General features: G+C 43.1%; 1 protein-coding gene across 1 annotated transcript in view; it reads right to left on the minus strand.

Annotated features, from left to right (window-relative positions):
- The window catches only part of fndc1 (fibronectin type III domain containing 1), a 373,864-nt gene that overhangs the window by 184,778 nt on the left and 165,103 nt on the right, over nt 1–23,983 (minus strand). Inside the window, exon 4 of the mRNA XM_043696167.2 lies at nt 192–365. Within this exon, the coding sequence (XP_043552102.2) occupies nt 192–365 (174 nt within the window). The remainder of the gene's footprint in view (nt 1–191; nt 366–23,983) is intronic.

Consider the following 23,983-nt stretch of genomic DNA (forward strand, 5'->3'; position numbering starts at 1 on the left):
AAATCTACTTGTAAAATTGAGAAACCTTAATTGATTACTGCGCACATTTACTTTACTAATTTTACAACTCTCTGATTGAATTTTTACACCAAAATGTAAAATTGAATTGCCTCAACAATTGCAATATTTCCATAATATCTTCAAAACAATTTCAGTATTGCATATATTGGTACAGTAGCTAAAGAGCCTACCAAGTTTTTGTACTTTATGTCTCCTTTGTTCTTTTGGATGCGGTGCATACTTTCTTCTCCTGCCAAGTAGGTAGCTTCTAGCTTGAGGGGTACGAGGTGATCTCAGTCGTGGTGAAACTGTATCATCAGAGGGTCTCACCTGTCGAGGATGACGTGTCTCTGATACTCTCACCTCTAAAGTAAAAGACATGCCTAGAATTAATTACCTTCTAGTGCGTACTTAAGTCTGCAATTATAAACTTGGATCAATATAGCTGTTTTCGATTTATACGCTGCCCTGTGTTGCTTCACAAAGATAAGGAAAAGAATGCCACGCCAAAGGAGAAGATACAAATAAAAGGAAAACAGATGAATTTTGAAGCTGTCTAAAAAGGGAAGGAACTGAAGAGATAATCAGAAATAGAATACCCGAGGGAAAGGGTCAAGGTAGCTGCTGGGGTAGGATGATACACCCAAGATTAGAGTAAGGAAAATTGACCTTGGGGTAGGCTAAAGGGCTGGAGGGAAAGGTAAGGGTAAGATTGTGAAGAATTTCAATACCAGATAAGATTTTATATTTTGCATTTTCAGTGGCCCACAGATCAAAGTACTTCAGTGAGGATAATGCAATGTGAGCAGGGCTCACTGAGGAACAGAGTACATGCCACATAGTTTTGTATTGGCAACATTTACTAGATTCTGGTGCAGCATCCGAGGAGCAGCAAAATCGACGTTTCGGCCAAAAGCCCTTCATCAGGAATAAAGGCAGAGAGCCTGAAGCGTGGAGAGATAAGCTAGAGGAGGATGGGGGTGGGGAGAAAGTAGCATAGAGTACAATAGGTGAGTGGGGGAGGGGATGAAGGTGATAGGTCAGGGAGGAAAGGGTGGAGTGGATAGGTGGAAAAGGAGATAGGCAGGTAGGACAAGTCTGGACAAGTCATGGGGACAGTGCTGAGACCAAAGGGCACACGTATAGGCCCCAGCTATGCCTGTCTCTTTGTTGGCTACGTAGAACAGTTGATCTTCCGTAATTACACCGGCACAACTCCCCACCTCTTCCTCCGCTACATTGATGACTGCATTTGCGCCACCTCGTGCTCCCGCGAGGAGGTTGAGCAATTCATCAACTTCACCAACACATTCCACCCTGACCTTAAATTTACCTGGACCATCTCTGACACCTCCCACCCCTTCCTGGACCTCTCCATCTCCATTAATGATGACCGACTTGACACTGACATTTTTTACAAACCCACCAACTCCCACAGCTACCTGGATTACACCTCTTCCAAAAATGCCATCCCATATTCCCAATTCCTCCGCCTCCGCCATATCTGCTGCCAGGAGGACCAGTTCCACCACAGAACACACCTTCTTTAGAGACCACAATTTCGCTTCCCATGTGGTTAAAGATGCCCTCCAACGCATCTTGTCCACATCCCGCACCTCCGCCCTCAGACCCCACCCCTCCAACCGTAACAAGGACAGAACGCCCCTGGTGCTCACCTTCCACCCTACCAACCTTCGCATAAACCAAATCATCCTCTGACATTTCCGCCACCTCCAAAAAGACCCCACCACCAGGGATATATTTCCCTCCCTACCCCTTTCCGCCTTCTGCAAAGACCGTTGCTCCGTGACTACCTGGTCAGGTCCACGCCCCCCTACAACCCACCCTCCCATCCTGGCACCTTCCCCTGCCACCGCAGGAACTGTAAAACCTGCGCACACACCTCCTCCCTCACCTCTATCCAAGGCCCTAAAGGAGCCTTCCACATCCATCAAAGTTCTACCTGCACATTCACTAATATCATTTATTGTATCCGTTGCTCCCGATGCGGTCTCCTCTATATTGGGGAGACTGGGCACCTCCTAGCAGAGCACTTTAGGGAATATCTCCGGGACACCCGCACCAATCAACCACACTGCCCCGTGGCCAAACATTTCAACTCCCCCTCCCACTCTGCCGAGGACATGGAGGTCCTGGGCCTCCTTCACCGCCGCTCCCTCACCACCAGACGCCTGGAGGAAGAACGCCTCATCTTCCGCCTCGGAACACTTCAACCCCAGGGCATCAATGTGGACTTCAACAGTTTCCTCATTTCCCCTTCCGCCACCTCACCTAGTTCCAAACTTCCAGCTCAGCAGTGTCCCCATGACTTGTCCGGACTTGTCCTACCTGCCTATCTCCTTTTCCACCTATCCGCTCCACCCTCTCCTCCCTGACCTATCACCTTCATCCCCTCCCCCACTCACCTAGTGCACTCTATGCTACTTTCTCCCCACCCCCACCTCCTCTAGCTTATCTCTCCACGCTTCAGGCTCTCTGCCTTTATTCCTGATGAAGGGCTTTTGCCCAAAACGTCGATTTCGCTGCTTCTCGGATGCTGCCTGAACTGCTGTGCTCTTCCAGGACCACTAATCCAGAATCTGGTTTCCAGCATCTGCAGTCATTGTTTTTACAACATTTACTAGAGTCTAGATTAGAGTAGTGCTGGAAAAGCACAGCAGTTCAGGCAGCATCCAAGGAGCAGGAAAATCAACATTTTGGGCAAAAGCCCTTCATCAGGAATAGAGGCAGAGAGCCTGCAGAGTGGAGAAATAAATGGCGGGTGGTGGGGCTGGGGAGAAGGTAGCAAAGAGTACAATGGGTAATGGGGGAGGGGATGAAGGTTTAAACGTCAGAGAGAAGTGTGGAGTCGATAGATGGAAAGGAAGATAGGCAGATAGGACAATTCATGAGGGCGGTGCTGAGCTGGAAGGTTGGAGCTGGGGTGAGGTGGGGGAAGGGGAAATAAGAAAACTGGTGAAAGCCACATTGATGCCCTGGGGTTGAAATGTTCCGAGGCGGAAGATGAGGCGTTCTCCCTGCAGCCGTCGGGTGGTGAGGGAGCGGCGGTGGAGGAGGCCCAGGACCTCCATGTCCTCGGCAGAATGGGAGGGAGAGTTTAAATTTTGGGCCACAGGGCGGTGGGGTTGATTGGTGCAGGTGTCCCGGAGATGTTCCCTAAAGCGTTCTGCTAGGAGGTGTCCAGTCTCCCCAATGTAGAGGAGACTGCATCAGGAGCAACGGATACAATAAATGATATTGTTGGATGAGCAGGTAAAACTTTGATGGATGTGGAAGGCTCCTTTGGGGCCTTGGATGGAGGTGAGGGAGATGGTGTGGGCGCAGGTTTTGCAATTCCTGAGGTGGCAGGGGAAGGTGCCAGGGAGGGTGGGTTGTTGGAGGGCTGAAGAAATTTCTCCCCATCTCAGTTCTAAAGAGTTAGAGATGCCGGTGTTGGACTGGGGTGTACAAAGTTAAAAATCACACAACACCATGTTATAGTCCAACAGGTTTATTTGGAAGCACTAGCTTTCAGAGCATCAGGTGGTTGTGGAGTATAAGATTGTTAAGACACAGAATTTATTGCAAAAGTTTACACGTGATGTAACTGAAACTATATATTGAAAAAGACCTGGATTGTTTGTTAAACCTCTCATCTTTTAGAATGACCATGTTGATTTCATATGTAAATCGCAGAAAGTTTTTAAAGTTCCATTCCCAAGTGAACTTTAACAATTGGTATCATGTCGGCTGATATAATGCATTTAAGGTGTGAGGTGCCCTGCGTGACTTAACAAACAATTCCATCCAAATTTTGTATCATCTGCAAACATGGAAATATTAAATTTGATCTTCACATTCAAATCATTTACCTAGATTGTGAACAGTAGGGCCCCAAGCACTGATCTTTATGGTAAAGTATAACATTAGTGCAAGTCTGCCAAATTGAGAATTACCTTTTTATTCTTACTGTTTTCTCTGTTATTCAAGCCATACCAATCTATTACCACATATCCCACAATTTTGTTTATTAACCCCATGCAAACGTTTATTGAAAACCTGCTGAAAATTCAAATATACTACATCCACTATTATTCTCTTAGCTACTCTACTAGAAACATCCTTAAAGAAACTCCAACAGACTGTCAAACTTGTTTGGCAGAATCCACTTTTGGTTAAATCCAAGTTGCATGAAGTTTTTTCGGAGAGTTTTTCACCATGTGGCATAGCAAAATGACTTGCCATAACATACCAAGTTTGCCTCGTTAACCCTGTCTGTACGGAATCTCACTCATCTAATTCTAGCCTCATCCCAGAGATGCTGCTCTGGGAACAACTCACCACTCGGAGGAGATAATCTGCTGAAAGACTGGCATCCCTTACATCCACAACTTCTTTAAAAGGCTGCTGTGGAATTAGGCAAGCATTAGCATTCTGCCATTGCCCTTCACTGGTCATATAATGCCACAAAAGGCACTAAGCCATATAGCCTATGGACACATTCTTGCACAGAAAACCCATTCTCTCACTGTAGTCGCTGTTTAACCACCAGGCTACAATTTATCTCATCCTTAGATATTTCCCATCTAAACCGTAAATCACCATGTCTCTGTCCTCACTGCCCATTGGAGCTCTGCTGCTCGTCAGTATCCAGTGGAGGAATGACAGTGGCAAGCAACTGGACAATTCCAAATATGAGTTTATTTACATCCAGCAAAAGCAAACACAAGTAGTTTCACAGTTCACAAACATTTGATGATCCAGGACTGTCTTCTACACCTGGATCTCTTCTACTGGAACTGGATGTCAATCAGGTCCTGTCTGATTCGCAGTGCCCAATCTGAACTGTATCATGCACAAGGAGGGCATCCCCTTTCCCAATTCTTTGCCCTCATCTTTAAACAACTATCCCGCTCTTCCAGCTCCTCAGCATCTACCACATTGTTTCAATGCCTGTACCATTTGTGTAGACTACAGGATGCCAGGATAATGCAGTACACACTGTTTGGACTCTACCAGAGAGCCCCCCAAGCAGTAAAATCACATTTTCAGCTGCCCTATTGTCTGCTTAACTATGGCCCTGATCACAACATGTAATTTCAGAATTCAAGGGGAAAGGAGGATGATCACAGGCAAATTTCGATGTGGTGGGTCTCCATATGGGAAGAATGTGTACCAGCTAGAAGGTGCCATACTCACCAAGTGAGCAATACAGTACATTAAAAAAGATGTGCTTGCTGTGCTGTGTTCTTTCTTATCCCACGTCCACAGTCAGTTATTCATATTACTGTTATATCCATTACAGTCCCTTGTCATAGGATCCCTACAGTGTGGAAACAGGTCATTTGGCCCAACAAGTCCACACCAACCCTCTGAAGTGTATCCCATCTAGACCCATTCCCCTACCCTATTACCCAACACTTCCCCCGACTAATGCCCCTAATCTACACATCCCTGAACACTACCAGCAACTTAGCACGGCCAACTCACCTAATGTGCACATCTTTGGACTGTGGGAGGAAACCGGAGCACCTGGACGAAACTTCATATATTTGCTTCTCAAATGTTGTGATGTCTAGCAGATGACAATATCATGCTTTTGCTCATCAAAGTGATACTGACTGTACTCACCCTGGGCATTGTCCCATCCATTTTCCAGTTGCATTTAACATCTAGAGAAAGGCAAATGGTGGCTGGAACACTGACATCAGGCTCCACCTGCACCAGATACCCTCCCACAGACTCCATACCACCTTTGAATTTGGTCTACCATGAGAGCCCATTTTTACCCATTCTTCCCATATGGAGACACACCACACCGAAATTCACTTTGATCGTCCTCCTTTCCCCTTGACCTCTGAAATTACATGTTAATGATACCCACCCTAGTCCTTTACATTCCTCCTGTGGGGTTTACAGTAGTGGTCACTGCCAATACCCCCCTTCCCACAGCTTACCAGATGCTCCAATGCTTGCCTCCCAAATACCTGGAGTACCCAACTCCATCGTGTCCTTATCCCCATCTCTGCACCTGCCTACACATTCCCAACCCCAGACTCGACTTTCCCAATCCTATGAGCCCCTATGTCCCTTTGGAATTCCCTCAAAGATCAATGCATGGACTTCCCAGGACTGAATTCGCCTCAGAGCTCTGAATGACTTCAACAAGCATCACAAAGAAGACTGACCAGACCCTGACTGTTGTCTTTGCAGCTCCCAGATGAGCAGTACATAATTTTCCTGATTATTTGTCCTGGTCCTTCAGGGCTGACCATTAAGCACTCCTCGGACTGCAGGTGCACATATCCCCAGACTCGCAGCAGCCCAAATGTACACCTGACTGTGGTGCAGCCCCTGGAGTGCATGCAGACCACTACTTGACTGACAGTACCAGGACCCCAATGACAGTAGCTGCCCCTTGACTGGACTGAGGACTAGCCCCCAACTATTTTCTGACATTGCCATTTTGATGAATAAAAGTACAGTGCATTTGTCAAGCAGGCAGCTGGCATAGCTGTGGGTGCTAGAATGATGTCTCTGTGTATCGTACTGCAAGATGTCACTCTAGCCCAGACAAATTGCATGACAAACAGCCTGTGTGTCTGCACAAGAGACTATATCAATACAGCAGTTCTGACAGCCTATAGATACTGGCTAAAGCACCAGGGTGAATGGATACTTTCTACATTCAACCCAGGGGTCACGAGCTAGTAAGCACATCACTGACACATCTCTGCAGCTGGTCAAGGAAGAATCACCAGAAGATTAAACACCTGACTGAGTGTGTTTGAACTTTGGGACGAGAATTGGACCAGCTCCTTGGCTGACTGAATCCCCTCCTCATCCTAGTAAATGCGCATTCTTTCTGACTTTCACATTTTGCCATTTTCATCCATCACATGCAGTGCATTTACCACATAAGTTGTGGTCACATGCTACAGCTCAGACACTGACAGTTACTTTTTAGTGATCCCCAGTGCCACCAGCTGCCTGCCTGTCATTCAGCACTGAAGAGTAGACTAAAATGTAATCATTGCTGCCTACAAAGCAGGTTCACTTCAGAAGCTGCCAAACTTCATGTCAGTGCTAAATATCCTGCATAAATAAAGGTGATGACTAGTTGTCTCTGTGCAAAATGACTTGTCACAGGCATTCAAGTGCTGGCTCTCCCTCAGCTTTAAAGCGTAGTCTCGATACCCTAAAGTCAGAGCTGAATTTGGCCAAGACCAAGAGACTGGTGCTTTGCCAATATTGAGTCACACAATTGAGGGGTGTGGGAAAAGTGTGCACAGTGATGCGAGTTGGCCAGCATGGCAATTACACAAGCTGCAATGTACATTGACAAAACAAGTTGCCTATTATCCGCAATGCTTTACCAATCAAGTGTTTTTTTTCCACTGAGCTTCTCAATTGTAAAAAGGAAGATTGAGAGTTAATAAAGGAAGTTGGGCCATTAATAAAATACAATATAAACTTTCCATATAAACATGTTGGCAAGATTCTGAACTTAACTGGGAGCGTTTTTATCAACATAGAATATATTTTATGGAGTCTCACCCAACCAATCATTATTCTTGCCACCTCAGAGAAGAGAAAATTCCACTACATGACAGCCGTTTTGTGGCCTCTTAACTTCCCTGTCTAACTCTGCAGCAACAAACTTGATTACATTACTAATTTTCTTATTCATGGATTAATGGATTGTAATAGTCAGGGTCATGTAGCAGCTGATTTGTTAAATGCATTACTCAATCCAAACAGGCAATATTATCTGTAATTCCCATAATTTGAAATTGTGTGTAATAACGTCCCATGTGGTATATTGTCAAATACTTTTTGACAATTCAAGTGAAACAAATCCATTTATTCTCCTTAATTCACCATGTTAGTGGCAACCTAAAAAAAAATTGTCAAACATCATTTCCCTTTCATAAATCATTGTTCACTCTGCCCAATACCATTTTGATTTTCTAAGTGCTGTGTTACCAGGTTCCTAATAAGAAATTCCATCATTTTCTCTACTGCTGGTATCAGGCTAACTGGCCTCTATTCTCTCATTTACTTAGAGTGAGGTTACGTTTGTTATCCTTTTATCCATTGGGATTTCTCTAGAATCTAGGGAGTTCTGGAAGATCAAAACTAATGCAATAATTATTTGTTAATAATTACAGATTAGGTCAACAGGTTCACGGGTTTGGCAGCTCTTTGCCTCATTGTTTCTTCAGGACTTGTTTTTATTCTAATAACTCCCTTCAAGTTCCTCCTCCTCACTAAAGCAATAATTCCCCACTGGACAGATTTTTTTTCCCTTTCATTGTAAAGAAAGTGCCTAGTGTTAACTAGGCAAAAGTGAGGACTGCAGATGCTGGCAACCAGAGTTTAGATCAGAGTGGTGCTGGAAAAGCATAGCATGTCAGGCAGCATCCGAGGAGCAGAAAAATCAACGTTTCAGGCAAAAGCCCTTCATCAAGAATAGAGGGGATAGCATTTTTGCAGGACGTACGGTGGGAAAAGGTGTAATCCAGGTAGCTGTGGGAGTCGGTGGGTTTGTTAAAAATGTCAGTGTCAAGTCAGTCGTCATTAATGGAGATGGAGAGGTCCAGGAAGGGGAGAGAGGTGTCAGAGATGGTCCAGGTGAATTTAAGGTTGGAGTGGAATGTGTTGGTGAAGTTGATGAACTGCTCAACCTCCTCGTGGGAGCAGGAGGTGGTGACGATGTAGCGGAGGAAGAGGTGGGGAGTGGTGCCGGTGTAATTACGGAAGATCAACTGTTCTACGTAGCCAACAAAGAGACAGGTACAGCTGGGGCCCATACGGGTGCCCATGGCTACCCCTTTGGTCTGGAGGAAGTGGGAGGATTCAAAGGAGAAATTGTTAAGGGGGGATGGCATTCTTGCAGGAGGTAGGGTGGGAAGAGGAGTAATCCAGGTAGCTGTGGGAGTTGGTGGGTTTGTAAAAGAGTCAGTGTCAAGTCGGTCATCATTAATGGAGATGGAGAGGTCCAGGAAGGGGAGGGAGTATTTGCCCGAAACGTCGATTTTTCTGCTCCTCAGATGTTGCCTGACCTGCTGTGCTTTTCCAGCAACACTCTGATCCAAACTTCTTTCCATAGTGTGTTGACCAGAAATGCACACACTACTCCAGCTTTGGCCTAAATAAGGTCCTGTACAGCTCCAACACGACCCTCCTGCCCTTATAATCTATGCTATGACCTCCTCACTTTCAATCATCTTTATGCCAACTTAATTATTATCCCTCCATATTCTCATTGACATCATTAATGAATATCACAAACAATAAGGGACCCAGCACTGATTCCTGTTGTACACTACTGCACACTGGGTTCCAGACACACAAAGAACCTCCCATCTCCTGTCACTAGAAATATAGAACGTCAACAGTGTGGAAGCAAGCCATTCAGCTCCTATAATCTCCACCGACCCTCTGAACAGCTCCCATTACCCCGCCCCCTAGCCGTGTGACCCTGCATTTCCGATGACTAATCCGTCTAGCCTGCACATCCCTGGATCCTCTGGACAATTTTGTAGAGCCAATCCACTTAACCTGCACATCTTTGGACTGTGGAAAGAAACTGGAGCACCCGGAGGAAAATCACGTTTACATGGGAAGAACGTGCAAACTGTACACTGTTGCTTGAGGCTAGAATTGAACCTGGATCTCTGGCAGTGCTAACCATTGAGACACTGTGATGTTCTAAGCCAATTAAAATTGCACTGCATTGTTTAAAGCAGAGCAGAATATTTTTAGGATCAAAATTTTTTAAAAACCCAATTATATTTCCTGAAAGAACCAATTTTCAGAATTAAGTATTTTGAAGGTCCACTTTTAGTACAACATCTCTAGGGCTCAATATTGAAATTATTGTTCTTCCTGATTTATAGTAATCATTTCGATCTTGAAATGCAGGGGCTAATTTCAAAGTTTCTGGATAAGACAGTACTTGGAGAATTATAAACTGTAATAAGGACAGTGTAGAACTTCAAAAGACATTGACAACTTGGTGGAATGGGCAAATAGGTAGCAGACGATGTTCCAATATGAAGAATGAGATGATACATTTTTGTAGAAATAACATGGGGATATAGCATAAAATAAAATACATTATGCTAAAGAGTGTTCATGACCTGCATTTCTAGTATTTAAAAGTGGCAGGATAGAAATCATGATTAATAAAGCATACAGTATCCTAAGCTTTATTAATAAGGGTTTAGGGGACAAGAGAGTGGTGGTTATGTTGTAACTGTATAAAACACTAGTTAGAGATCTATGCTGGTCACTGTCTACTTCTGGGTGCCACTCTAAAGGAAAATGCAAACAGTGCTGACAGAATGGTAAAAAAACAAGAAGTTTAAGTTATAAAGACAGATTGAAGAGGTTGGGACTGTTTTTCTTGAAGAGAAGAAGGTTAAGAGATTTGTTTGGAGTTTTCAAAATCGTGAGGGAGATGGACAGAATAGACAGGGAGAAACTGTTCCTGATCTTAGAAGGATCAAGAACCAGAAGACACAGCTTTAAAAGTGATTTGCAAAAGAAACAAAGTGTGACACGAGAAAAGCATTTTCATGCAGAGACACATTTGAGGCTTAAATACATTGCCTGGAAGTGTGTGAAAGCAGGTTCAATTGAGGTAGTCAAGAGGGTATTAGATGATTACTTAAATAGAAATAATGTGCAGGGTTACATAAAAAGGCAGGTGAATAGCATTAGCTTATGAGACAAGTTGCGAGAGGGTTCCAAACAGCTTACAGAGAGAACCAAAAACAGAAATTGCAGTTTTGGGAAGGTTCTGAGGAAGGGTCACTTGACCTGAAATGTTAACCTGGAATTCTCTCCACAGATACTGCCAGACCTGCTGCGTTTTTCCAGCAATTTCTGTTTTTGGTTCCAATTTACAGCATCCGCAATTCTTTTGCTTTTTTTAAAGTTTATGGAGAGAGACTAATAGATTAAGTACATGGGCAAAAACGTTGGCCAATGGAGTATAATTGGGAAAATGTACTGTTCATTTAGAAAGGGAAAACAAGAGAATAGAATATTAATTAAAAAGAGAAAAATTGCAGAAACCTGCCACACAAAGTGATTTGGAGATACTTGTGCATGAAACGCTGAAAGCTACCACACATGTGTAGCAGGTAATCAGGAAGGCTTTTGGAATATTTGAGTTGGGGTATAAGAACAAAGAAGTCTTACCACAACTGTACAAAATGCAGATGAGACCTTATCTACAGCACTGTAAGCAGTATTGGTTCCTTTATTCAAGGAAATACATCATTTCATTAGAGACAGTTCAGAGAGGGTTCACGAGAATTATCTAGAATTAATAAGGCAGTGTCTTATGAGGAAAGGTTAAACAGGTTGGGGCTCTACCTATGGAGTTTAAAAGGTTTGAGAGGTGGTCTCATTGAAATATATCCGATTGTTAAGGGGCCTGATAGGGTAAATGTTTAGAGGGTGATTTCCCTCATGGGAGAGTCTGGAAGCAGAGGACATAGTCTCAGAATAAAGGGGCATTATTTAGGATTGAAATGAGGAAGAATTTTTTCTCTGAGGGTGGAGAATCTTTGCAACTTCTTATCATGGAGAGCTGTTGAGCAGAGTCCTTGTGTATACCTAAGACTGAGATATTAGATTCTTCATAATGAGGGGAATCAAGACTTATGGGGAAAGAGCAGGAAAGTGGACATGAACAATGTTGGATCAGCCATGACCCTGTTGATTGGCAGAGCAGGCTTGAGAGGTGAAATGGCCAATTCCTGTTCCTATTTATTATGGTTTTACGGTCTTATGCAAAGCTAATGCAGACCAATAGGCCAAGTGCCTCCATTTGCACCATAACTATTTTGTGATTCTATGATTATATCATTGTTTGGAAAAGGAGATTTACAGTGTGTTATATGCAGGAAAATCATTAGCACATTTTTCAGTAATGTGTTAATGATTAAACTGTACAAAACAGACAAAGATTTAAAACAGACGAATAGGTGAAATGTATATTGGTTTTGTTTACTGCGTATAAGCAGCGCACAACACAAAACATTTCAAAAATGAACACATCCTTCTGTATGTCAAACCATTGCTTTCCATGTAATGAGAGCTACTTTTTAATGTGCAATTTGCAGTTATTTACCAACATAAGTATTTACAAAACAATTCACAAAAGCAAAATCACTCAAGCAATCTAATTAAGTGCTGAATGTGCTAAGTATTCATTAACCTCACTCTCTTCTCAAATCAGTGTCTATACACCAATATATTTTCTCCCAAAGTTTTCACTTCATTTGTAAAAGAGTAAAAACAAAATAGATCAGACATTGGTCTCCCTGACCAGTTTTGCGGCATTTCAAATGGCAGTTCACATATACAATGGCAGCTTCAATAGAGAATGCAGCTTTTGATTTTATATCTCATTTTACTGCATCTTTCCTAGTGAGCAATCTCCAGTATAAAACTGGAAGGAATTAAGCAGCAACAATATATATTTATCCAAGTTCACCAGGGCATGACCGAACAATCCTCCCTGCCTTTTAAGGAACACCAGCTGGGCCACATGAGTACTTTTGCAAACATACTGTTCATAATTCAAACATAGGGATGGAAGGCACCTTGTTAAATTAATCTGTATGTGTTTTCTGCCTGAAGCAGCAAGGTCAGTTCAGTTGGAACTGAATGAGGGAAAATGGTTAGATGATTTAGTAGAACAAATCTACAGGGGTCTTCTCACAACCTTGTGGTAGACAGCAGTCAGCATAAATAGCCAACTTAATAAGGGCTACACATAACCTATGAGTACAGACTGAAGGTCTGCTTAATGTCAGGACAAGTAATTGAAGAACCCTCATATGTAAGGTTTTTAGAAAACGTCCCAGGACCACCTAGCCAAGAATTAATGGAACTACTTACTCATGTAAGTGGTACATGGTGGAATAGCAGGGTTATTAAGGAGAATAAAAATAATTCCAGTACACTGTGGCAGACCTTTGGATTCACTCCCCACCACCACCACCTTCCCACACCCCCCCAAAAAAAAGTGAACAAATTCTGAAGGTTTTGAACTCTTGGGTTTGGGTTTGAGTTTTAGCTTGAGAGATGTTGGGGGGGAGGAAGCATGTGGTGTAAAAATGAGACTGACTTTACACCACAAGGCACTGCAAACTGTGTTGTGAAGTTAATGGAGTTTGTTTTGTTAAATTTCTCTTCATAAACACACAAAATAACTTGATGCTATAAGCATGAAATCGGGTAGTGTTGTTCTGTTAAATAATTACTGGATGCTCAGAATTTTAACGGTCCCTAAAATGATCATAGTAACATTAAATGAGTCAGGAGATGGTGCACTGTGATAAATATTTTCCAATTACAACTTGTGTTCCTTTTCACAGAAAGTTGTCTATTAATAAGATTATATCTCCTCCTCACAAACAACAACTGCTTTTAATCCCAAAATGGGATTAAAAAGACTTGTGAACACATCTGTGATTGTTTCATTGAAAGCTTGAGGACCCATGGCAGAAATTCTATCAAATATGAGACAGCCCTTTGTCTCAAAAGGGGATTCTGTGATCAGGCAGAGTTTTGTAATATGAATTTCTAACAGCCCACAAGTTCATCATTCATTTTGTGTCTATTGTAAAATAACAACCTGCATGCACCTGGCTCCAAATGATTAAACATATCATTTAGGGGATCTTAATGGGAAAAAACAAGGAATAAAATAACTATTTGGCTTGATAATGGCATCCCCAGACTCAACATTGCCTTAATTTCTTTCTGTTGTTAGCTGATGACAATGTTTGAGGAATTAGGAAGGCTAAAAGGGGCCATGAAATGTCTGTAGCAAACAGGGTCAAGGGAAAATCTCAAGGCTTTTTATGCATAAATTAGAATAAGGAGGGTAGTGAGGGAAAGAGTAGACCCACTCAAAGACAAAGGAGGGGAGTTATGCATGGAGCTACAGGAGTGGGAGTGATCCTTAATGAGTACTTTGTATCAGTATTAACCAAAGAGAAGGACATGACTGATGTTGAGGTCAGGGATGAGTGTGAATATTCTAGAGAAATGTCAATATATTGAAGGAGGAAGTTTTGGGTCTCCTAATTTGCATTACGCTAGACAAATCCCCAGAGCCAGATGGGATCTATCCCAGATTACTGCGGGAGGCAAGAGAAGAAGAAATAGCTGGGGTGTTAGCAGATATCTTCACATCCTCTTTGACCACAGGTGAGGTTCCAGAGAACTCGAGATTAGTCAATGTTGTTCCCTTGTTTAAGAAAGAAAGCAGGGATAATCCAGGAAATTATAGGCCCATGAGCCTGATGCCTGTGGTGGGGAAGCTCTTCAAGAAGATACTTAGGGACAAGATATATGCGCATTTGGAAGAAAATGGAGTAGTCAGTGACAGGTAGCATGGTTTCTAACTTGTTTAATTTAGTGATGATAAAGGTGTCATCCATGTAGCGGACCCAGAGCTGGTTGCTCAAGTCTCTGCATTACTGCCTCTGCTAAGAACCCTGATGTCAGAGATCCCATGGGTGTTCCATTGGTTTGTCTATAGGTTTTGTTGTTGAAGGTGAAGTGGGTGGTACAGCATAGGTCCACAAGCTTGATGATATTCTCCTTGTTGATGAAGTTGGTGGTGTTTGGTGTGTGCGTCTTTGGGTCTTCTAATAGTGTAGTCAGTGTTTCCCAGGCCAAGTTATGTTGATTGAAGTAAACATGGCTGTTACATCAAAGGAGACAATTACTTCATCCTCTTCTATCTTAGTGTCTTTGATGGTCTTCAGGAATTCTAAATGAAACAAGTTAGAGGAAACCTTCAAGACTATCAATAATACCCTTACTGGCATAAAATTCACTAAAGAGGAGGAAAACAACAACAAACTGCCATTCCTAGATGTCACATTAGACTGAACAGCCAATGGGTAACTTCAAAACAGTGTCTACAGAAAAACAACACATACAGACCAAATATTGAACTACAGAAGCAATCATCCCCACACCCACAAACGAAGCTGCATCAGAACATTATTTCAACGAGTCAACACACATTGCAGCACAGAGGAACTACGCAGAGCAGAGGAAAATCACCCATACCATGTATTCAAAAAGAATGGGTACCCAATGAACACAGTCCCGCCGATTTCTCAGCAACAAACCCAAACAAGCAGCCAAAACACATCCAGAAACCTTAGCCACTCTCCCCTACATCAAAGTCATCTCGGAAATGACTGCCACACTACTCAGACCCCTTGGCATCACGGTAGCCCACAAATCCACCAACACACTAAAACAGCAGCTAATGAACTTGAAAGACCCGATACAAACAATGAGCAATACTAATGTCATCTACAAAATACCGTGCAAGGACTGTAACAAACACTACATTGGACAAACAGGCAGAAAACTAGCCACCAGGATACATGAACACCAACTGGCCACAAAAAGACATGACTCTCTCTCACTAGTATCCTCACATACGGATGAGGAAGGACACCACTTCGACTGGGACAACACATCCATTCTAGGCCAAGCCAAACAAAGACACGCACGAGAATTCCTAGAAGCATGGCATTCCAACCAGAACTCTATCAACAAAAACATTGAGTTTGACTCCATCTACCACCCCCTGAGAAAAGGAACAGGCAGTGACTTCACCACAGGAAATAACATCACCAACCCAAAGAAACCCAAACATGTAAATAGAAAGCTGGAATTTTCAGCAATGCTTTGCATGAGGTCCACTGAAGATGTTAACTAGTAAGGTAACGAAACATCTGGAAATAAACCTTTCAGCTCAGCGAATAAACTTACATCAAAAACCTTAACCTGAGCTACAAATCTTCTCAAAACTTGCTAATATCTTACATAAATTTGAGCATCAGAATGTTATAATAAATCTCACTATATCACTGAGTGACATGCAACAGCATTTTAATATTTCTAATTATGACATATAATATTCACTTATAAAATAACATAATTCAAAGTGCATTTTAATATTTAAACATGTAAGAGTTTAGATTCAATGACTGTCAGACTGAAGTGCTAGGTTGGGAGTTTAGTTGCAACTTGCATATGAAACGTACAATAAAAGCAGAGACAGAGAGCAAGAAATATGCTGAAGAAGTGATCAATCAAAATAATCAATTCCAAGCAGCATTTAATAATATCTTGATTGACATTTTATTAAGTATCTACAAAACTCTTTAAATAGACATCAAACAAAATTAGTATTTTCAAGTGTTGCGGTACTGCTACCTAAATATCAACATTGCCATGTAATCTTTAGTTCGGTTGTACAAATTTCATTTTGAGATCGGTGATAAATTTAGAAAATTATACCCACAATAATGGTGCTATTTTCAGATTTCATACATCTAACTTTCGGGGAGATTTCTAATAAAACATGTTAAATATTTGAAAATTTCAATATGATGGGGTATAAAGGTCACAGGGCACCCCTGTTACAAAAGGTATTTTTGGAAAAGCTTCACATGCAGTAAATGGAGCAGGGACCCTCAAGTGTGAGCAGGATAAGATATTGTGATAACTACATCCAATGATATATAACAATTTTGTAATGCTTCTGTACTTCCCCGAGTATTGTCATAAAGATATCCAGCGGTTGAATAATCCCAATTATTTCTGTTGATACCTACAAATGAGCTATCCCATTTATGTGCTTACATTCCAAACTCACGTTCTGACTCCTTAAATCTCCACCCATTCCTCAGTCACATCAATTCACCTTTGGCAGACAACACCTCCAAGATCATGTATGGCTTGTTATTATTTGAAGCTGTTGTGACAGGGAGACAGACAGCTGAACAAAGTCACATTTTCTACCTCTATTATTATAACATAATGAAATTAAATCATCAAAGACTCCCAAATAGTCACTCAAATGATTCTTAACCAGACTTTTGAATAACTTTATCCCAGACTTTGTGACTATTTAATTTCCAGACATCAAAACCAAAAAGACTTAACTATTTATTAAATACACCATAACTTTAGAAGCAAATTTAGAAGCAAATAGACAGCATGCTTCCCTACTGGAGGGAAGGTCATGCCTCACTAACTAGATCAAGGTTTTTGAGAAATTGATGATGATGATGATGATGATTTTGACGACGGATGAGGAAAAAGCAGTTGATGTTGTCTACATGGACTTCAGTAAAGCCTTTGACGAGGTCATTCATGGCAGGCTGGTACAAGAGGTAAAGTCACATGGTATCAGGCAAGAGCTGACAACATAGATATAGAACTGTCTTAGTCATAGGAGACAGAGGGTTGCAGTGGAAGGATGCTTTTTGGAATGGAGAATTGAGACCAGTGGTGTTCCAAAGGGATCAGTGCTGGAACCTCTATTGTCCATGATCTACACAAATGATCTGGAGGAAAACGTAGCTGGTCTAATTAGTAAGTTTGTGGACAATATAAAGATTGGTGGAATTGTGGATAACGGTGGGGGGGGGGGGGGGGGGGGGGGGGGGTGGGGGGGGGTGCATTGTCAGAGGATACAGCAAGATATAGATCAATTGGAAAGCTGGTTGGAGAATGGCAGATGGAGTTTAATCCGGACAAATGTAAGGTGATGCATTTTGGAAGGTCAAGTACAGGTGGAAATTATACAGTGATGGCAGAACCCTTAGGAGTATTGATAAGCAGAAGGAGCTGTGTGTGCAGGTCCACAGATCACTGAAGGTGGCAACACAGGTAGATAAGGTAGTAAGAAAAGGCTTAAGGCATGTTTGTCTTCATTGGGGGCATTGAGTGTAAGGATAGGCAACTTATGCTGCAGCTTTGAAGAACGTTAGCTAGACCACACTTGGAAAATCGCTTACAGTGCTGATCACCACACAACCAGAAGGTTGCAGATGCTTTGGATAAGGTACAGAAAAGGTATACCCAGATATTGCTCAGTATGGAGGATTTTAGCTGTGAAGAAAGGTTGGATACACTGGGTTTGTTTTCACTGGAATGCAGGTGGTTGAGGGGTCACTTGATAGAAGTTTATACAGTTGTGAATGGCATGGATAGAATGGAAAGTATGAGGCTTTTTCCCAGGGTGGAGGGGTCAATTACTATGGGACACAGGTTCAAGGTGTAGGGGTGGGGCAAGAGTTTAAAAGTGGTATGTTGTTCACACAAAGATTGGTGAGTGCGGAGAATATGCTGCCAGAGGAGGTGGTGGAAGCAGACAAAGTAGCAACATTCAAGAAACATCTGGACCAACACATGAATAGGAAGGGAATAGAAGGATACAGATCTTGTAAGTGACTACAGTTTTAGTATGGAAGGGCAAAATGTGTCGGCACAGGCTTGGAGGGCTGAAGGGCTTGTTCCTGTGCTATATTGTTCTTTGTTCTTTAGCAGAGAGAGAAACAAACATGGTAAGCCAAGTATGTCTGTGCCTTACAACCAAAACATTTGTTTTGAGTGAATGGACACTGAAAAGAGAGACAAAGTTAAGGAATAAGAATCAGAATTGTTTCAGCTCAACAAGTCCACACTGAACTTCTGAAGAGTAACCCACCCAGACCCATTCCTCTATCCTACATTTGCCCCTGACTAATGCATCTGACCTTCATATCTCTATGGGCAATTTAGCATGGCCAATTCACCTAACCTGCACATCTTTAGTCTATGGGAGGAAACCAGAGCACCTGAAAGAAACCCACACGGACACAGGGAGAATGTGCAAACTCCACACAGATAGTAACCCGAGGCTGGAATTGAACCTGGGTCCCAGGTGCTGTGAGGCAGCAGTGCCACTGTGCCGCCCCTAAGTAAACAAAAATAAATGAAACACATAAGTAAATGAAATTAACAGGCCAGGCTTTCACGACATATTATTTCATAGGCATAAATACTCCTTGGGTTGCTTTTCTGAGAATAGAACCATAGGAATAATACAGTACAGAAGTCAGTCATTCCATTCATCTTACTCATGCCAAACCAAAAACGTCCAGAAGCGGTGGAGGCTGGTAAAATTGCAACATTTAAAAGGCATCTGGATAGGTATATGAATAGGAAGGGTTTGGAGGGATATGGGCCAGGTGCTGGCAGGTGGGACTAGATTGGGTTGGGATATGTGGTCGGCATGGACAGGTTGGACCGAAGGGTCTGTTTCCATGCTGTACATCTCAAAGACTCTACGTCCTTTCTAACCACATCTTCCTGCACGCAGCCCATAGCCCTGCAGTTTATGGCACTTAAGGCGCAGTTCCAGGTCCTTTTTAAAATAGTTTTGTGTCTCTGTATCCACCAGCAAATCAAACAGTGAATTCCAGACATCCAACACCCTTTGCTTAAAAAAGATTTTCCTCACCTCCCCTCTAATCCCTCTGCCACTTCGCCTGAATTTATGAGCCCTGGTTTTTGCACTCTCTGCCAAGGGAACAAATTCCTCCGGTCTAGACTGAAAACAAAAGATGCTGGAAATCATATGGGTCAGGCAGTATCCAAGGAGAGAGAGCAAGCTAACGTTAAGTCTAGATGTTTCTTCATCAGAGCTGACGTGAAGTCTGCAGGGTCAGCATTTATGTTCGGGTAAGATGACGTCAAAGTAGGACAGTCCAGCTGGAACACCACTGCTCCACTTACTCGTTGTCTTCATTTTCTTTTCTTTTCTTCCTCTTCCTCCATTCTTGTGGCCTCATAGCAGGGTCAGCCCTGACATGAGAGTCCGCACTGAGGACACCTGTGACCAATGACCCGGAGCGGGGGGTGCCTGTAGCCAGTGACTTGGAGCAGGAATGCCTGTGACCAGTGACCCAGAGCGGAGGCGCCTATAACCAGTGACCCAGAGCGGGGACGCCTGTGACCAGCGACCCAGAGCGGGGACGCCTGTGACCAGTGACCCAGAGCGAGTACCCCTGCGACCAGTGACCCAGAGTGGAGGCATCTGTGACCAGTGACCAGTGGAAGTGTTCCACAAAGCAGCCACACAGTCTGCATTTGGTTTCTCCAATGCAGAGTATGCCGTATTGGGTACAGAGAATGCAATACACCAGATTGGAGGAGGTACAGGTGAAATGTTACTTCACCTGGAAAGACTGTTTAGGCCTTTGGACAGTGAGCAGGGAGGTGGTGAAGGAGCAGCTGTTGCACCTTCTTCAGTTACATGGGAAGGTGCCTTAGGAAGTGGGGATGGTGTTGGTTGTCGAGTAGTGGACTAGGGTGTCCTGGAGGGAATGGTCCCTGTGAAATGCAGACTGGGGAGTGAGGGAATGATCTCTTCAGTGGTGATGTTCTGTTGGAGTTGTCTGGAATGGCAGAGAATGATCCCTTGAACATAGAGGCTGGTGGGATAAAAAGTAAGGACAAGGGAAACCAATCATGTTATTGCGAGTGATGGGAAGGGGCAAGGGCGGAAGTACGGGTGATAGGTCAGATACAGTTGAAAGCCCTGCCAACCACAGTGGGCAGGAAACCACGGTTATAGAAGAAGGAAGCCATGTCAGCAGTGCTGTTTTGGAAAGTGGCAATGTCTGAACAGATATGATGTACGTGAAGGAACTGTAGTGGATTTGTAGTGAATGACAGTGGACAGTTTATTCCCCAAAATGGAGATGGAGAGATCAAGGAAAGGAAGAGACGTATCAGGACCATGTAAAAGTTATAGAGGGGTTCAAATTGAACAAACGTTTCAAGGTGCAGACTGGAGCTTTAAGTGGCACCAAAACAGTTCTTGATGTACCGAGAAAAGAGTTCTAGGAGGGGCCACTCGAGGACTGAAACAAGGAGAGTTCTGCATATCTCGTAAAGAGGCAGGCATAACTGGGACCCATGCAGGTGCTCATAGCCACTCCTTGGCAGAAGTCAGATGAATTAAAGGAGAAACTGTTCAGTGAGAGAACAAGTGCAGCTAAACGGAGGAGAGTAGTGTATGGGGATTGGTCAGGCTTCTGGTCAAGGAAGAAGCTGACAGCTCTCAGACCATCCTGGTGGGGAATGGAGGTATAGAGGGATTGGACATTCATTGTGAAGAGGAGGCAGTTGGGGGTCAAGGAACTGCAAATTGTCAATATGGCAGAGGAAGATGGAGTCAAAGTAGGAGGAAATGAGCTTGATGGGATAGGAACAGGCTGATATGATGGGCCTACTGAGACAGTCTGGTTTGTGGATTTTGGGAAGGAGGCTGAAGTGGGCAATCTGGGGTTGGGAGAGACATAAGATTGGAGGCAGTGGGAGCAACATCTCCAGAGGTAATCAGATCTGTGACAGTCCTGGCAATGGTGGCTTGATATTCAAACACAGGTCATGGTCTGGGTAAGTTAGAAAGAAGTATCCAAGAATTGGCACTGAGCTTCCGCAAGGTAAAGATTAATGTGCCAGATCACAACAGCAGCAACCTTGTCAGTGGGTTTAATAACAAAGTTAGGGTTGGTCCTAAGAGAGAAAAGTGCAACAATTTCAGAAGGGGACAGGTTAGAGCGAGTGAAAGGAGCAGAGAAATTGAGCTGGCCAACATCACACCGACAGTTTTCAATGTCTACTTTCTCTACCCCTCATAATCATGTCACCACCGCCCCCCCAGCCTTCTCTGTTCCAAGGAAAACAACAGGTGACTGAAGTAAAAGTAGGGAACCCTCAGGTCAAGCGATCATAATTCTATTAGTTTCAAAATGGTTATGGGCAAAGGCAAGCCTGCCATAAAAGTTAAAGTCCATAATGCAAGGCAAATTTTAATGGTCTGTGACGAGAACTTACAAAAGTTGATTGGAGCAGAGACACAGATGTACTACACGGAAACTCATCCATGTCAACCAGAATATCCTAACCTAATCTAGTCCCATTTTCCAGCATTTATCCCATATCCCTCTAAACCCTTCCCTTTCATATACCCATCCAGAAGCCTTTTAAAGCTTGTAATTGTCCAGACTTCACCAATTCCTCTGGCAACTCATTCCGTACACACACCACCCTCTGCATGGAAAAGCTGCCCCTTAGGACTTCCCCCTCTCACCTTAAACCTATTCCCTATAGTTTTGGACTCCCCTACTTTGTCTATTTACCCTCTCCGTGCCCCTCATGATTTTATAAACCTTCAAAAGGCCATCCCTCAGCCTCCAATGCTCCACAGAAAATAACCTGAGCCTACTCAGCCTCTCCCTAAAGCTCAAACCCTCCAATCCCAGCAACATCCTAGTGAATTTTTTCTGAACCCTTTCAAGTTTCACAACATCTTTCTGATAGCAGGGAGGCCAGAATTGCACACAGTATTCTAAAAGTGGCCTAACCAATGTCCTGTACAGCCACAACATGACCTCCCAACTCCTACACTCAATGCACTGACCATAATACAATAAGCTTCAATCTGCAATTTGAAAGCGGAAGGGCACAATCGGTAGTGACAATATTTCAGTTGAATAAAGGGAACTATGGAGCTATGAGGGAGGAGCTGGCCAAAGGTCAATGGTGCAATACCTTAGCAGGGATGACAGTGGAGGAACAATGGCAGATATTTCTGTGTATAATGCAGAAGTTGCAGGATCAGTTCATTCCAAAAAGGAAGAAAGATCCTAGGAGGAGACAGGGGTGGCCGTGGCTCACAAGGGAAGTTAAGAAACATACAAAGTCAAAAGATAAAAAGTATAACATAGCAAAGATAAGTGGGAAGACGGAGGGTGGGTAAGCTTTTAAAGAACAACAGAGGATTACTAAGAAGGAAATACGCAGAGAAAAAATGAGGTACGAAGGTAAACTGGCCAAAAATATAACGGAGGATAGTAAAAGCTTTTTTAGGTATGTGAAAGGGAAAAAAATGGTTAAGACTAAAATTGGGCCCTTGAAGACAGAAACAGGGGAATATATTACAGGGAACAAAAAAATGGCAGAAGAGTTGAATTGGTACTTCAGATTTGTGTTCACTGGGGAAGACACAAGCAATCTCCCAGAGGTAACAATGGCTGAAGGACCTGGACTGAAGGGAAGTTATATTTGCCAGGAATTGGTGTTGGAGAGACTGTTAGGTCTGAAGGCTGATAAGTCCCCGGGACCTGATGGTCTACATCCCAGGGTACTGAAGGAGGTGGCTCTAGAAATCGTGGATGCATTGGTGATCATTTTCCAGAGTTCGATAGATTCAGGATCAGTTCCTGCAGATTGGAGGGTGGCTAATGTTGTACCACTTTTTAAGAAAGGAGCGAGAGAGAAAGCAGGAAATTATAGACCAGTTAGTCTGACCTCAGTGGTAGGAAAGATGCTGGAGTCAATTATAAAGGATGAAATTATGACACATCTGGATAGCAGTAACAGGATAGGTCAGAGTCAGCATGGATTTATGAAGGGGAAATCATGCTTGACTAATCTTCTGGAATTTTTTGAGGATGTAACTCTGAAGATGGACAAGGGAGATCCAGTGGATCTAGTGTACCTGGACTTTCAGAAAGCCTTTGATAAAGTCCCACATAGGAGGTTAGTGAGCAAAATTAGGGTGCATGGTATTGGGGGCAAAGTACTGACTTGGATTGAAAATTGGTTGGCTGACAGGAAACAAAGAGTAGGGATAATAAGCTCCCTTTTGGAATGGCAGGCAGTGACCAGTGGGGTACCGCAGGGATCAGTGCTGGGACTGCAGCTTTTTACAATATATATTAATGATATAGAAGATGGTATTAATAGTAACATTAGCAAATTTGCTGATGATACAAAGCTGGGTGGCAGGGTGAAATGTAAGGAGGATGTTAGGAGATTACAGGGTGACCTGGACAAGTTAGGTGAGTGGTCAGATGCATGGTAGATGCAGTTTAATGTGGATAAATGTATGGTTATCCACTTTGGTGGTAAGAACAGGAAGGCAGATTACTACCTAAATGAAGTCAAGTTAGGTAAAGGGGCAGTAACAAAGAGATCTGGGTGTTCTTGTACACTAGTCAATGAAGGCAAGCATGCAGGTACAGCAGGTAATGAAGAAAGCTAATAGCATGCTGGCCTTCATATCAAAAGGGATTGAGTA

This window comes from Chiloscyllium plagiosum, unplaced genomic scaffold (genome assembly GCF_037043375.1).
Source record: "Chiloscyllium plagiosum isolate Xiang-an unplaced genomic scaffold, Cpla_swu_hap1 HiC_scaffold_10, whole genome shotgun sequence".
In the NCBI taxonomy this organism is placed as follows: domain Eukaryota; kingdom Metazoa; phylum Chordata; class Chondrichthyes; order Orectolobiformes; family Hemiscylliidae; genus Chiloscyllium; species Chiloscyllium plagiosum.